General features: G+C 28.0%; 1 protein-coding gene across 1 annotated transcript; it reads right to left on the bottom strand.

The window, feature by feature from the left end:
- Positions 1-8,236: 8,236 nt before the first annotated feature.
- Positions 8,237-9,432, bottom strand: LOC115696446 (uncharacterized). The gene is made up of 2 exons (XM_030623347.1): positions 9,082-9,432; positions 8,237-8,875 (listed from the first exon to the last, which is right to left on the bottom strand). The coding sequence occupies exons 1-2, from the start codon at positions 9,430-9,432 to the stop codon at positions 8,237-8,239; spliced, it is 990 nt and encodes a 329-aa protein (XP_030479207.1).
- Between the last annotated feature and the right edge of the window lie 4,949 nt (positions 9,433-14,381).

Here is a 14,381-nt window from a genome sequence, read left to right as displayed (position 1 = left end):
ATTTCATTCTATTCTTATTCATATATGAATTTTTAGCCTTATTTCTATTCTTATGTTTTCATTTTTTTCAACCAAATACCACTTAAACTTATTTTTTTGGTAGTATAAATACAAAAAGTTTTACAATAATTTGTCTTTACTTCGCTAAATAATTTTTAATAATTTGATAATATATTTTAACTTATAAAAAGTTAAACTAATTCAAAAATTATAGAAATATTTTATTTGATAAAAATAATATTTTGGATTAAAAAGCGTTAAAAGAAAAATGCATATCTAAAAAATATTTGCTAAAACTAGTAAATGTATAAAGGCACCAAACACCCTTTAAAGCATTTTTAATTGCAAATAAGTGATGTAAATATAAAATTAGAGCATTTTTTATGGGGATGCAAATAAGTGATGTAAATATAAAATATAATTCATTTTGTTAAAAGTTTACTCCAATAATGTGTCAAATTATGATGCAAAAATCTCAAATAATTAAAAGTGATCCAAATTTACACCACAATATAGCATGATTCAAAATTTACATCACAATAAATGCTATACTTTTATATTTACTATTTTGCCATTTTAATATTTTATTATTAAATTTTAGCTAACATACTCTTTTGCATTAAGTGACATGCATTATTATTAGGGTAAATACTATTGTTGACCCTTTGTTTTGCAAAAATTACTGATTGGACCCTCTGTTTTGTTAAATGACAAAATGGACACTGTATTTTCCAAAATGGTAAAAATAGGACCCTTAACTGTTTTTTTGTCAAATAAAATTTCATAATTATCCGATCTAAAGGTGTTATGACAAAACTGTTTACATTTTCTGTATCTGTTTGTATTTTCAAGTTGGTTACATTAAAAAAAAAGTTGTAAAAAATTAAGCTCAGGGTCCTATTTGTACTATTTTGGAAAATACAGGGTTCATTTTGCCATTTAATAAAACAGAGGGTCCAATTGGTAACTTTTGCAAAACACAGGGTCTAAAATAGTATTTACCCTTATTATTATTATTATTATTATTATTATTATTTTATTATTAAATTTTACATTTAATTTTGCATCACAATAAATGCTATACTTTTATATTTACTATTATGCAATTTTTAATGTTTTATTATTAAATTTTAGCTAACATACTCATTTGCATTAAGTGACTTGCATTATTATTATTATTATTATTATTATTATTATTATTATTATTATTATTATTATTATTATTATTATTATTATTATTATTATTAATTTTTACATTTAATTTTGCATTATTATTATTTTATATTTTTTAATAAATCATCAAGTGAACATTAAATAACATATTAAATTTTGCATTAAGATTTATAATTATGCATTGGAACACAATAGTAAAAATTGATGTAAAAATATCACAAAACTATTTTTTGTACAAAATATAACTCAACTTTTATATCTCCTATTGGAGATGGTCTTACAAATACAATACATAATAATCTTAGAAGTGTTTAGAAGTAACTGTATAATTACTAGGTAGGGTAATTACTAGGGTGATAATTACACAGTTTAGTAATTACACTATATTTTAAAATACAATGTGTGTTTGGATATGGGGTAGTAATTACATATGAATTCCTAATATCTTGTTTGGAAAAATAGTTAGTAATTACATGGGAAAATAATATTTTTTAGTAGCTAATGTTTAATATGGAAAGTTTTTAGTAATTACACAGTGTAATTACATTCAATTCTCATGGGGGCCATGAGAATTGGAGAGTGTAATTGGAACCCCTTAATTACTTCCAATTACACAATTACAGTGTAATTACATGGTCAGACAAACATGCCAAATTGTCTAATTACCTCTAATTACACACAAATTCAATTACATTGTGGCTTTCCAAACGCAATATAATTACATGTAGGATTTTTTTCCCCCTAAACTTCGACATGTACCAAATCATGTCCCTTGAACTTTTTTGGCCTATAAAAGTTCTCCTTGAACTATTGAGATTGTTAGATTTAAGGACTTTTGTCTAATTTTAGTAATAAAAATTCTAACATGGATGAAAGTTCAGGGGGCATGATTTAGTACATATTAAAGTTTGAGGGGCACGATTTGATAGATATCAAAGTTTGGGGAGCATGGTTTAGTACATAAACAATCATTGAAATACTAAAATTGAATAAAATTAGACAAAAATCCTTAAATCTAACAATCTCAATACTTCAGAGGGAATTTTTAACGGCCAAAAAAGTCCAAGGGCATAATTTGGTACATGTCAAAGTTCGGGAGGGAAAATCATAATTAGCCTAACATGTATAATGTTTTCAAAAAAAAAATTATATTTATAAAATTATAATTTTACAAATCATAAATTATTTTTGTGGACAAAAAAAAATATATTACTATAACTAAAATTAATACTAATATTTTCTCAAAAAAATAAAATTAATAATAATATAATAAAAACAGAATTATCAATATACTAATGTAGCCATATATCTAAAATAGCCTAACATAAAGTTAATTGTTCTATCGTAAAAAAATACTGTATTTTTTAAAAAAAAATACTGTGTACTATGCTAAGTTTTTACCGTTATTTTTTAGTTGTTTTAAGGGAAAATACCATTCTGGACCTTCTGTTTTGCAAAAGTTACCAATTGGACCCTGTGTTTTGTTAAATGACAAAATGGACCCTGTATTTTCTAAAATAGTACAAATAGGACCCTGAATTGATTTTTTGTCAAAATAAAGTTTAATTATAATCCGATCTAAAAGTGCTATGACAAAACTGTTTACATTTTTTGTGTATGTTCGTATTAAGCATTGTCTTCAAGTTGGTTGTATTAAAAAAAAAATTGTCAAAAATTAAGCTCAGGGTCCTATTTTTACTATTTTAGAAAATACAGGGTCTATTTTATCATTTAACAAAACACATGGTCCAATCTGTAATTTTTGCAAAACACAGGGTCCAAAATAGTATTTACCCTTGTTTTAATGTTGTTTTAATTGTTCTATTTTGTTATTTTACGGTTGTTTTTTTAAAAAGATAATATTTTTGTAAAAATTCCGTGTGACAGTAAAATTGTAATTTTTTGCTTAAAATCTTTTTTTTTTTTTTTTTGTAAAAACCCCTAAAAAATTGAAAAATAATTTATAAAAAATTTGTTTTCATAATTGAACTAATTTTATAAGTTTATCATATTGAACTAATTAAGTAATTATTTTAATAAGATAATATAAAAAATTTATGGCTAATTGTCATATCTTTATCTTTATATATAAAAAATGACTATCTAACTATTTTTCTTAGTTTAACAGAATATATACTTTAAAAATAAAAGAATATTCCGTTAAATTTAAGGGATGTTATCAGTATTGTTTATTTTATAAATATGTAATTATTAATATTATTTTATTTAAGTTTATTATTACAATATTAATTATATAAAACTAATATTTTAATTTGATTTTATTATTTAACTTTAAATAATTCAAATAATATATATTTTTTTTCAAATTTAGTTAAAACAAAATTTTTTTGAGCTCATATTATTAAAAAAAATTAGTCAAAACTTAGAGATTTTTTAAGTGGATTGGTTTGTGACCCAAACAATAATAAGAAAAAAAATGATATTAGTATTTTATCATATATGATAGCCTTAATATACTTCCACATGAAGATTATGTTATGACCTTTTATTTTAACTCATATATTTGTAATATAATTAAATTATTATAACATTTGAAAAAATATATGTAATCTAACATAAAACTAAACATTCATACCTTTGCACGAAACATTATCTAGTTTATCATTTGTTGTTGTAACATAGTTGATTAACTAATAATAATTTAGGCCAATAAAATTAATCAACACTCTAGTTATATATATACATACATATATATATATATATAGACAATATAAATATTGATAAATTAAGAAAAGTAATATAAAATGATAAAATTTAACTTTTTTTTTTTGAAAAAATAACAAAATTTAACTTGTTGACATTGAAATAAGTAAAATGATATAACATATAATAAGAAAAAAATAATTAAAATAATGAGCTTGAAACAACGAATTTATCTTATTCAAATATTTTTGGATATAGAATTAGGATTTTACAATCAGTAAGCTTCCTTTTTCTCTAAGATTTTTTGTCCTCATTTTTTGTATAATCTGCCCCTATTTATAGTAATATAGGTAGGCAATTAATTACATTTAAATTCTAATTCCATAACAATATTCTTCAAAATTGTGGGCTTTAATTACGTTCCATTAAAATACACGTAGATAACATTAAAAAGTTACACAATTGTGGCTTAAACTATCTTTAAGGCAGTCAACGCTGACTCCCTTTCATAGGTATCTCGCTGGAGGTATCTCGCCTTGTACATAGATGACTTGGTTTATTCATATGCCTTTCAGCAGTGGCATGAACACCAGTGTACTGAGCAAACTTAAGAACTGTTCTTTGACCATAATGCCTTGCAGATTGGACAATCATGTTCTCCAAATTCTCAAGTTATTACACTTAGTTATTATAACATATATTATACGCTAAGTGTTTTAATAACCAATTCGCCTCGTCAATTCTTTTTTACATACAGCGAGGTAGATGCCTCGCTATTCGTTGTCTATGACTCCCTCGAGATTATGCCTTCCGAGACAAGATGGTTTCTCATTAATACATGAATTGATAGTTTGTATATCCTTGTATCACTTAATTCTACACAGTCATCGAGTTACGAATAAACTCTATTAATTCAACATTTAATGAGTTATTCCATTTTATATTTAAAAAATATAACTATCATTATATATGTTGATTCATATTCCTTAAATTGGCACGTTTCATTTTCTGAAATACAACCGAATTTCAGGCATAACAGAAAATTTACAGGACAAAATTACTAATTATTCTAAATATATATAACTAAAAATACTCAAATAGTTCATACATCACATCAGCTATTCTAAAACTATTTTAAAGAGACTTTTCCAATCCTTTATAATACACAAAAAGAGTAAAGACAAAAAGAGAAAAGAAAAAAAAAAGCAAACCAATAAAACTGTTCGTGATTAATTTAGGGAATTTTTCATTAATATACCTCAATTGAAAAATAATCACACAAATCACACACTCATTTAAATTATACCAATATGTCTATTAATACCCATATACAAAAATTAATATATAACCACACTCTTTTACTTCTCTTTTACTTGTGTATCACATTTTATTTTATTTTTCCTTCTTTTTTTTGTTGTCTAGCCATCAATTATTTTAGTTTTTTTATTCTTTTAAAAAAAGAATTTCTAATACACTATTAATTTTTTTTGTCAGCCCAACTTTTAACTTTTTCTCTCTTTTTTTAGTTTTCATTTTTATTCTTCTTTCTTTTATTTATTTGTGTTGCAATTTAAGTTTTTTTTACCATAGTTTTAAAAAAAAATTATAGTTGCATCATAATTATTTAAGATTAAGAACATTACTATCACAATTTAGTTTTTATGTGGTCCATTTTAATGTGTTGGAAACATGTAGTTTTTAACTATTATCAAAATTTTAAAATGAAGACAACGTTTATATTATATTTTGTTAACAAAAGAAATATATTAATTTAGTAGATGTTATTAAAAAAATTACTAATAAGATACTAATTGGTTTTGTTTTAATAAACTTTATTATGAGATAATATAATGTTGTCGATCAAAGTATATTTACGTTATTTTATATTTTAGTTACATAATATTGTTGATCAAGATACATGTACGTAACTTTTTATTTTTAATTTTTATAGCAACTTTTACGTTACCTTCGAATATACTAAGCTACAATAAATTATAAAAAATTACAAAATAGCTCATTAGTAAAATATGTATAAATTTTTTTATGATAAGTAAGATATTATTTGCTTTCTTTATAAGTTTTTTTTAGAAACTTGTTGAAATAAATCTATAAAATAAGCTTATATAAAATAAATACCATATGGTAACTTTTAGATATGAAATAAAAAATATTTTTAGTAACCTATAAAAATAGTTGACATATTGAATTTTATTGGTTACTTTTTTTTTTAGTTAATAAAATATAAAATAGATAATAAAGTTACTTTTGATTCCTAATATTTATTCAGTAATAGTGAAAAACTCTCTTTTTTAACATATCAAAATGATCATCTCAAAAAATAGATCATACTAGTACTAATCTTGAGCTCAAACGACTAGCGGTGTAGCTAGAATTATTTTCTAATTGTTTCTTTGTAAGTTATTTTAGAATACAATTTAGTTACTTTTATTTATTGAATAATAAAATATTTTTTTATTAATCCATTAAATATGGTTGGTATATTTAATTTTTTTTTTTGTAAAGTTTGTTTTTTTTTTATTTTTAATGTAACTCATATATATTATTTGATTTCCTTACAAGTTATTTTATGAACTACTAAAATTATTATATAAAATAAAATTATTTAAAATATATCTTGTAAAATCTAATGGTAAATAAGAAAATACTTTTTAATAACTAATAAAGTGTTTTTTTTTAAAGAAAACTTATAAAATTGATTGATATATTAAATTTTGTTTAAGTTCAAAAATTAATTACTTGCTTAACTAAATATAAAAGAAACTAAAATGTTACTTTTGGTTCTAGTCATTCTTTGGTGATGGTTGAAAAATATATACTTTCCACATATCAAAATGATCACTTCAAAGTGTAGATCACCATTGTATAACTCTTGATATCAAATAATTACCGATTAAGCCAAAATATTTTGTAAAGATTAAAGAATAAAAATAAATATAAGTAATTTTTTATATTAAAAATATATTATATAGGTAGAAAAAGAAAAAAAAGGAAGATACCTCATGCATGATTTTTTTTTTTGTTTGAAAAGAGGTTTCAATTCATCTTAATTAATGAACCATAAAAAAATCTCTATGCCAGAACTCGGCACTTGAGATAAGAAATTAGTATACACGTGTACTAAATTAACTCACAAACTTTTGGTAATAAAACAATCATTGTTATATTTATAATAAAATTTAAATGTACGTTGACAGAGCTAATTTTCTCATTAATTTAAGGGGTATATATATCATTAAAAGTATCACCTCACTAAGATAGTAAAAAATATTGTAATATGATATAGTAATAATAAATTTGTATAATAAGACAAAAAAATGAGAAAAAATATGATAAAATAATTAACTTGTACAATAATACAAAAACAACTAATATATATATCATTATAAATACTTTTAAAATATTAAAATTAGACTTTTGAATTCAAAGGTAATATAAGATATATATGTCTTTACAAATAATACAATGTTAATTTAAGGAGTATATATCATTAAAAGTATCACCCCAGACACTTTTAATATAGTAAAAAATATTCACTCACTGTTTTTTGATTGTAATATTAATTTGGGCACTAATATATATTTTTTCACCTAATTTTAATTTTTTAATAAACTAAAATATATTTTTATTAATTTTTTCAAAATTATTTAGAGAGTGATCGATGGAGTAATATTTTAATAATTTGACTATTTTTGCCGTGAAAATGATAGTTAAATATTACAATTAATAGAGATTGAGTATTTAAGTGATACGTGTTTGTTTGAAGTATTGAGTATTTTTTGCTGCAATTTACCTTATAATAAATTAAAACTTTTCGTTTAGCTCACATTGAGACTATAGGCTCAATAGGTTTTTGATGCAACTCAGATACTAGCTTAATAAACCTGGATAAAAGTTCAATAGTATCTTACATTTTTAGTTGACTAAAGGTTGAAGATGGGCTCAGTGATGTCTCTATTTTGCTAATTGTTTTGATTGAGTTCGATAAGATTTTAATGGGGTTTGATTTGTTTTTCCCTTTTCTTGTCCTTGTTTGACTCGATGTGAGAGATATTTTTGATAATGAATGAATTATTAACATATTTTTGAGATAGGTGTGATTAATATGTGGGGTTTTTTTGTTGTTGTGCGCTGCTTAAAACATTGAAACTTAAATTTCTCTTGATTTCTTGAGATATTTTGGGTTTGGCTGGATTTTGGTAGAGGAAAAAAAAACTTATATATCCAATGAATTTTTGGTAAGCTCTAAAAGACAAGGTTTTTATTTTCTTTTACTTTTTTTTTTTTTTTTTGAACAAAAAGGATGAAACTTTTATTCAAAAGACAAACAACTTACAAGCAAAAGCAAGATGAAAACCAACAGCCCCAAAACAAAGAACAGCTACCAGCTGTTAATTACATTAATAATGTACAAATCCCTCCCTTTCAAGTGTTGAAAACTACGACTCATGATTTTATACTTAACAACATTTTTTATCTCCCTGCTAACCAAACCAGGAGCCCGACAACACCTATTAAACCAGCAGCCATTCTTGTTCAGCCAATGAAAATAAACTGCAGCAGCCATGATAGTGTTCATCACCGTGTCCAGCAAGTTCTTCAACTTCTTCGAACACCAATCCTTCCATTGCTTGAAGTCACTCGGCCAGTTATTCAGCCCAAACCAGGTACCTATCTCAGTCATCACCAATTTGGCAAAATGACACTCAAAGAAAACATGGTTGTGAGACTCCGGGTGCATCTCACAAACATGGCAGTTCTTATTAACAATCTCCATCACTCTACTAAGGTGATCCCTAGTCAACAGATGATCATTTATAGCTTGCCAACAAATAAACCTACGCTTAGGCACACAAATCTTATGCCAAATAGTAGGCGCATACTCAGATATTTCAGCAGTGATGAGAGAATTATAAAACAATTTAGCCTTAAATTTCCCATTCTTACCCGCCCCCAGGAGAGCATCTCGGTTAATGATCTCTCTGAGTCTCAAGATTTTCTTGAAATACCAGCTGCTATCCTGTTTAAAAGTCAGCAACCAGAAGTCTTCACCCTTTAGATAAATAGAATTAATCCACTTAACCCAAAGGTTATCTTGTTTCTCCGAGATAGCCCAAATGTTTTTGGCTATCAAAGCAACATTTCACTTCTTTCCCTCTTGGAAGCTAATTTCTCCAAGCTTTTTCAGGAGACAATTTTTTTCCCAAGAAGGTAAATGGAACTTACTTCGATTTCCATTGACCCCCAAAGGAAATCCCTGTAACTTTTGTCAATAGCAGCCGTCACTTTCTTGGGAAGAATAAATAGGGTCATCCAAAAGTTCCTCATCCCCAAAAGAACCGAATGAATTAATTGTGCCCTCCCTACAAAAGAAAGATTTCTGCTAGCCCAATTATTAAGCTTCAAATTCCCCTTATCCAAAATGCAATCACAATCCGAAGTCTTCCATTTATTAGGTCGAAGTTTTACTCCCAGATATCTGAGAGGGAAAGAGCCTTCTTCCATATTCATCAAGTTCAGAATAGCCCTTTTATTAGCTTCATTGACTCCTCCAAAGTAGATAGCAGACTTGTTCATATATATTAGTATATATATATTAGGGTCGGTCTTGAGTTCAAATGGGCCATAGATAAAATTCTTTTTTGGACCTTTACTATAAAGATAAATTACATTTTTAAAAATTATTAAAAACAATATATATTTTTTAAAAGGTAATTTTTTTTATTTGGGTTCCTAAAATGAGTGGGCCCTAGGCACGGGCCTAGCCCGCCTATGCCTAAGGCTAACCTTTATAAAAAAGAGATATGAGGAGTGACGTAACACTTTAAAATTATTCCAAACACTTTAAATTATTCTCTTCTTAATTCTCTCACTTTTTAATTTTTTATTTAGTTTATAAATATTAATGAATGAATTAAATAAAAAAACTATTATAATAATTAATTAATATTATATAAATAATAAATTTTTTATTTTTGTTGCCTCGAGTTTTTCCCAAAATACGTGGCCACGACTATGTATGACATGTGGACCTAAATGACACCTCACCCGGGGATTAGTTAATAATTGTATGAAAAAGAACAAGTGTAGTTCGGGGAACGAGCCCCCGGAGCAGTACAAAAAGCATGCCCTCCTCTCTGGGAGCTAAAGATGTAGTTAGTCATCTCCGAGACGAGAAGGGCCTATTCGAACAGTCATCTCGCATTTAATGCAGCATGGGTAAAGCATTTGGGAACGCCCATAAGAGACATGTCAGACATCGTAAGCCTTATTTAAGGCGATAACACAATAATCGAAGGGGCTAGTGACGACTCCATTATGAAGAATCACATCAATCAAGGAAGGATGAAGATTAATCTCACCTAATCCCTACGATACCTATGGTATAGGTAACGATGCCCTATTTTGTATCTCTTTGGAACTTTTGCTCATCCATTGCTGGCACTTAAAGAAAAGTAATCCCTTTTTAATTATTTCCACCAATATCTATAAATACCCCTAGGAAAAATGGGAATGGGGATCGAAAAAAAGGGGAGAGAAAACACACCAAGAACATTCTCTATAAAACAAATACTCTCATTAATAACATAGACTCGTGGACTACGGCTCATTAATGCCCGAACCACGTAAAAATCATCCGCATTAATTATCCTTAAGCTCTTATCATTATTTTATTTAATTGGTTGCCAAAAATTTTGGTCAACATTTTAGTGCTTTCATTGAGAGCCGTGGGAAGCGTTGTTTGAGAAACAACAACCAAGAATCAGAGCTGCAATGGTGGAAACTCGAAACAACACGCGCCAACCTCGTCCCCCCTAGGATCCTCAAAACCCAGAAGGTGAAGAGGCTACTTCACGAGTGAACGTGGGCTCTGAGGAACGAGACGAGACAAATAATGAGGAATATTAAGAAAACTTTGAAAGGTACGATGCTTACGACGAAGGTAGCTACACTGAGTTGTTGGTCCTAAGGCATAACAGCTGATCACGAGGCCAAACTGGCCGCCCAAAAGGAACATAATAGGAGGATGCAAGAAATAATGGTTGCCATGCAAAAAGCCATGGAAACAGCTGGAATACATGTGCACCCCAAAGCTGTGCCTGTGGGACTAGAGGAAACACAGGAGGAGTCCTCGCCAAGCACTCAAAGGCCCAAAACTAGGGAGTCAAGCCCTATACGATATTCTTCTAAGGGGGACCCTAAGAAAAATCCTACTTCAATCCTCGAGAGAAATAAAAAAGCACATGATCTGCGAAAGGTCCACTCTGATTTCCCAAAAGGGAAAGTGTTGGGTTTTGTACCCTAAATAAAACCCATTTCAATATAATCAGATTTACTAGTTAATAAAGAGCAGAAATAACATTTTATGTTGCATGGTTCACATGATTTATTTCATGATTTTTTAATGTATAAATTCTATTAGGTCCAGAACATATGTATTTGTTCGTGATTATAGTGTTGTCAGCACTGTGGAATATAATCATGTTTATATGTTCAAAAGTTTAATTCCCCGATTTGTCAGTTCACTGGATTTAGACTTGCATGATAATCAGCGAAAGGTATTCTTACACCTTGGATAAGTGGTATGTCTTTTCCAGGGCATTGGCAAAGTTTACCAGTATCTGATGTATAGAGTATACATTGGAAGGGACCGATATTGAACTTTGATTAGATATGATAAATTTACCGTAATATCTATTCAATTCAATATCACCTAGTTGATCCTAGATGAAATGATCTTAATCCTGACATGATTAGGTTCGATCTCGAGAGTGTTATTTATGTTTTTTGATTTGTTAGTTAAGCCTACTTTTTGGTCAGGGTGATACGTACATTTTGGGAACACGATAGTACAATTGAGTGGGAGCGCTAAACATAGATGTGGAATCTATAGCTTCTATAGGTATTTAGAAGTGAAACGATGATTTCCTTTGAGCTTGACTGAATAGAGATAAATGATTGAGATCTCATTTTAGTGATTATATTATTTCACTAAAATATCATTTATAGGTGGCTAAGTATTTTAAGGATATACATTGAAAGGGTGTAATGGTAATTTTATCCCTATGCAATGTAGATCATCTATAGAGGATCATTGATTATTAGGATTATAACAATGGATAATTAATAGCGTATCTATATCGTGGAACATATAGAGCGTTCTATATGACTGAGAGTGCAATTCCAAGTTCTATGCGTGGATGCAACAAGGAATTAATAAGTCAGTGAATTTACCTGGTAAGTTCTTGGACTGCTTATTGGAAGCTCGGTTATATAGGCCCATGGTCCCCATACTAGTTGAGACCATACTGCTTATAAGACTCAGATAATTGATTTTAATTAATGAATTATAATTCTAAAATTAGACTATGTCTAGTTTATGAATTTTCACTAAACAAGGGCTTAATTGTGAAGAAAAGAGATTCTAAGTTTTATTTATTAATTAAGAGACTTTATTAAGTCTAATTAATAAATATATTAAATGAAAATATTATTTAATAATTAATTTTTAGTTATTAAATAATTAGAATTTCCATTTAAGTGGTTAAATTGGAAAATTGGCGTTTTTGAGAAAATAAGATGGGAAAATGACAAAATGGCAAAATTACAAAGTGGGGCGCAATCCAATTCCTATATCCGGCCACTATGCATGGTTTTACCATTAATTTTTCTATTATTTCAATTCTAATTAAATCTAACCTAAACCTAGGTGGTTACCTATAAATAGATAGTGATGGCTCACACTTAAAGATGGATGAAATTTCTTGTCTTCAGAAAAATTGAGCCTCCTATTTGTTGGGTTTTATGCCCTAAATAAAACTCATTTCAATATAATCAGATTTACTTATTAATATAGATCAGAAATAACATTTAATGTTGCATGGTTCACATGATTTATTTCATGATTATATGTACATAATGTATAAATTCATCTGAAACCCTTTTCACATACTTGATCCTGTTTATTGTGCCGTCAACACATTGGAAAGTAAACATGACTATGTGAATAAAGTTTCCTAGATTTAATTCTTGATTCCAAAAGTGTTCTATCATCTTATATAACATATGATGATCCCACTGCCTCTGTTGTCTTGTCACAACCAAAGAGGTTAATACCATTTAGTTTTCTTAGACATAATTCACGGTGCCTTGTCGTAGTGGGAGAGTTTCTAGGAACTCACCTTCTTATGACTTGGGAGACACTAGTGATTAAAATCCATTGTGAGTTTAAACAAGTAATGGATTGTCAAGATAAGAAACTAAGAAGAAAGCCAATAGAACCGTGGTTTAATCCATTCACATGGAGTAACCTAAAGTTTTCTATTACAAGGACATAAAAGGAAATTTTCGTTTATACGTCTATTCTATGGACTTAACAAAACTTCCTGTTCCTAGTATTATAGGTTTGAGTTTATCTAAACCTATGGCTTGTGGTATACCTGGTAATTACTTACTCTAATGCAAGCAACTTACTTTAGTAAGATGCTGAAGCATTTTCTTTCTAATGGCAATCTATAGAAGATTCACAACTTCTTAGGTATAGATTTTATTTATCTAAGGAAAAGTCTTAACTATTCCAGAAAAGATAAAGCCATGAAAGAATTTCTTATATCAACAGTGAGAGGTCTTAGATATGCTTTTGTATGCCTTAGACCAGACACCTGCTGTTGAGTGGGAGTAATGAGTAGGTATCAGATTAATCCAGGAGAAGAACATTGGAAGACAATCAAGTAAATCCTAAGATTAAGAAGAGGAACTATATGTTAGTCTATAAGAGTGTGTTTAAAACTCTTAGACTACACCACATCAGATTTCGAAATTTGCCTTTGTGCTAGAAAATCTTTCTGATAAGATGGTGGTTACTCTGGGGGTGGAATAGTGATTTTGGAGAAGTGTAAAAACCTATCTGAAGTCTCTAGGTCTACCAGAGAGAGACTGAATGTTAAAGCTGCAGGAAAGGTACTTATTCAGTCTAAGGAAAGTTCTATACATCTTTGGCACCATTCCAAATTGCCTTAAACTACTAGTGTTAATTTCCTGATTAACCAAAAGTAGTTGCCAAAGATATAGAATCCAGTATCCCAAGAGAGTAGACATATAGAGAGGAATTTCACATTATCAATGATTTTGTGATTAAGGAAGAGTAATAGTGGAGGAAAGGTTGTGGTTAATTCAACCTTTCAGATCCTATTACGAGGAGTTTACTACTACTACACTTGATTTGTATATCAAGGTGTTGAGATTATTTGAAACGCACTTTTTTGTTTTATATTAGTGCAAGTGGGAGTTTGTTGGGTTTTATGCCCTAAATAAAACTCATTTCAATATAATCAGATTTACTTATTAATATAGATCAGAAATAACATTTAATGTTGCATGGTTCACATGATTTATTTCATGATTATGTGTACATAATGTATAAATTCATCTGAAACCCTTTTCACATACTTGATCCTGTTTATTGTGCCGTCAACACATTGGAAAGTAAACATGACTATGTGAATAAAGTTTCCTAGATTTATCAG

This window comes from Cannabis sativa, chromosome 7, assembly GCF_029168945.1.
Source record: "Cannabis sativa cultivar Pink pepper isolate KNU-18-1 chromosome 7, ASM2916894v1, whole genome shotgun sequence".
In the NCBI taxonomy this organism is placed as follows: domain Eukaryota; kingdom Viridiplantae; phylum Streptophyta; class Magnoliopsida; order Rosales; family Cannabaceae; genus Cannabis; species Cannabis sativa.
The sequence above is the reverse complement of the archived record's forward strand: the minus strand, read 5'-3'. Positions and strand labels throughout refer to the sequence as shown.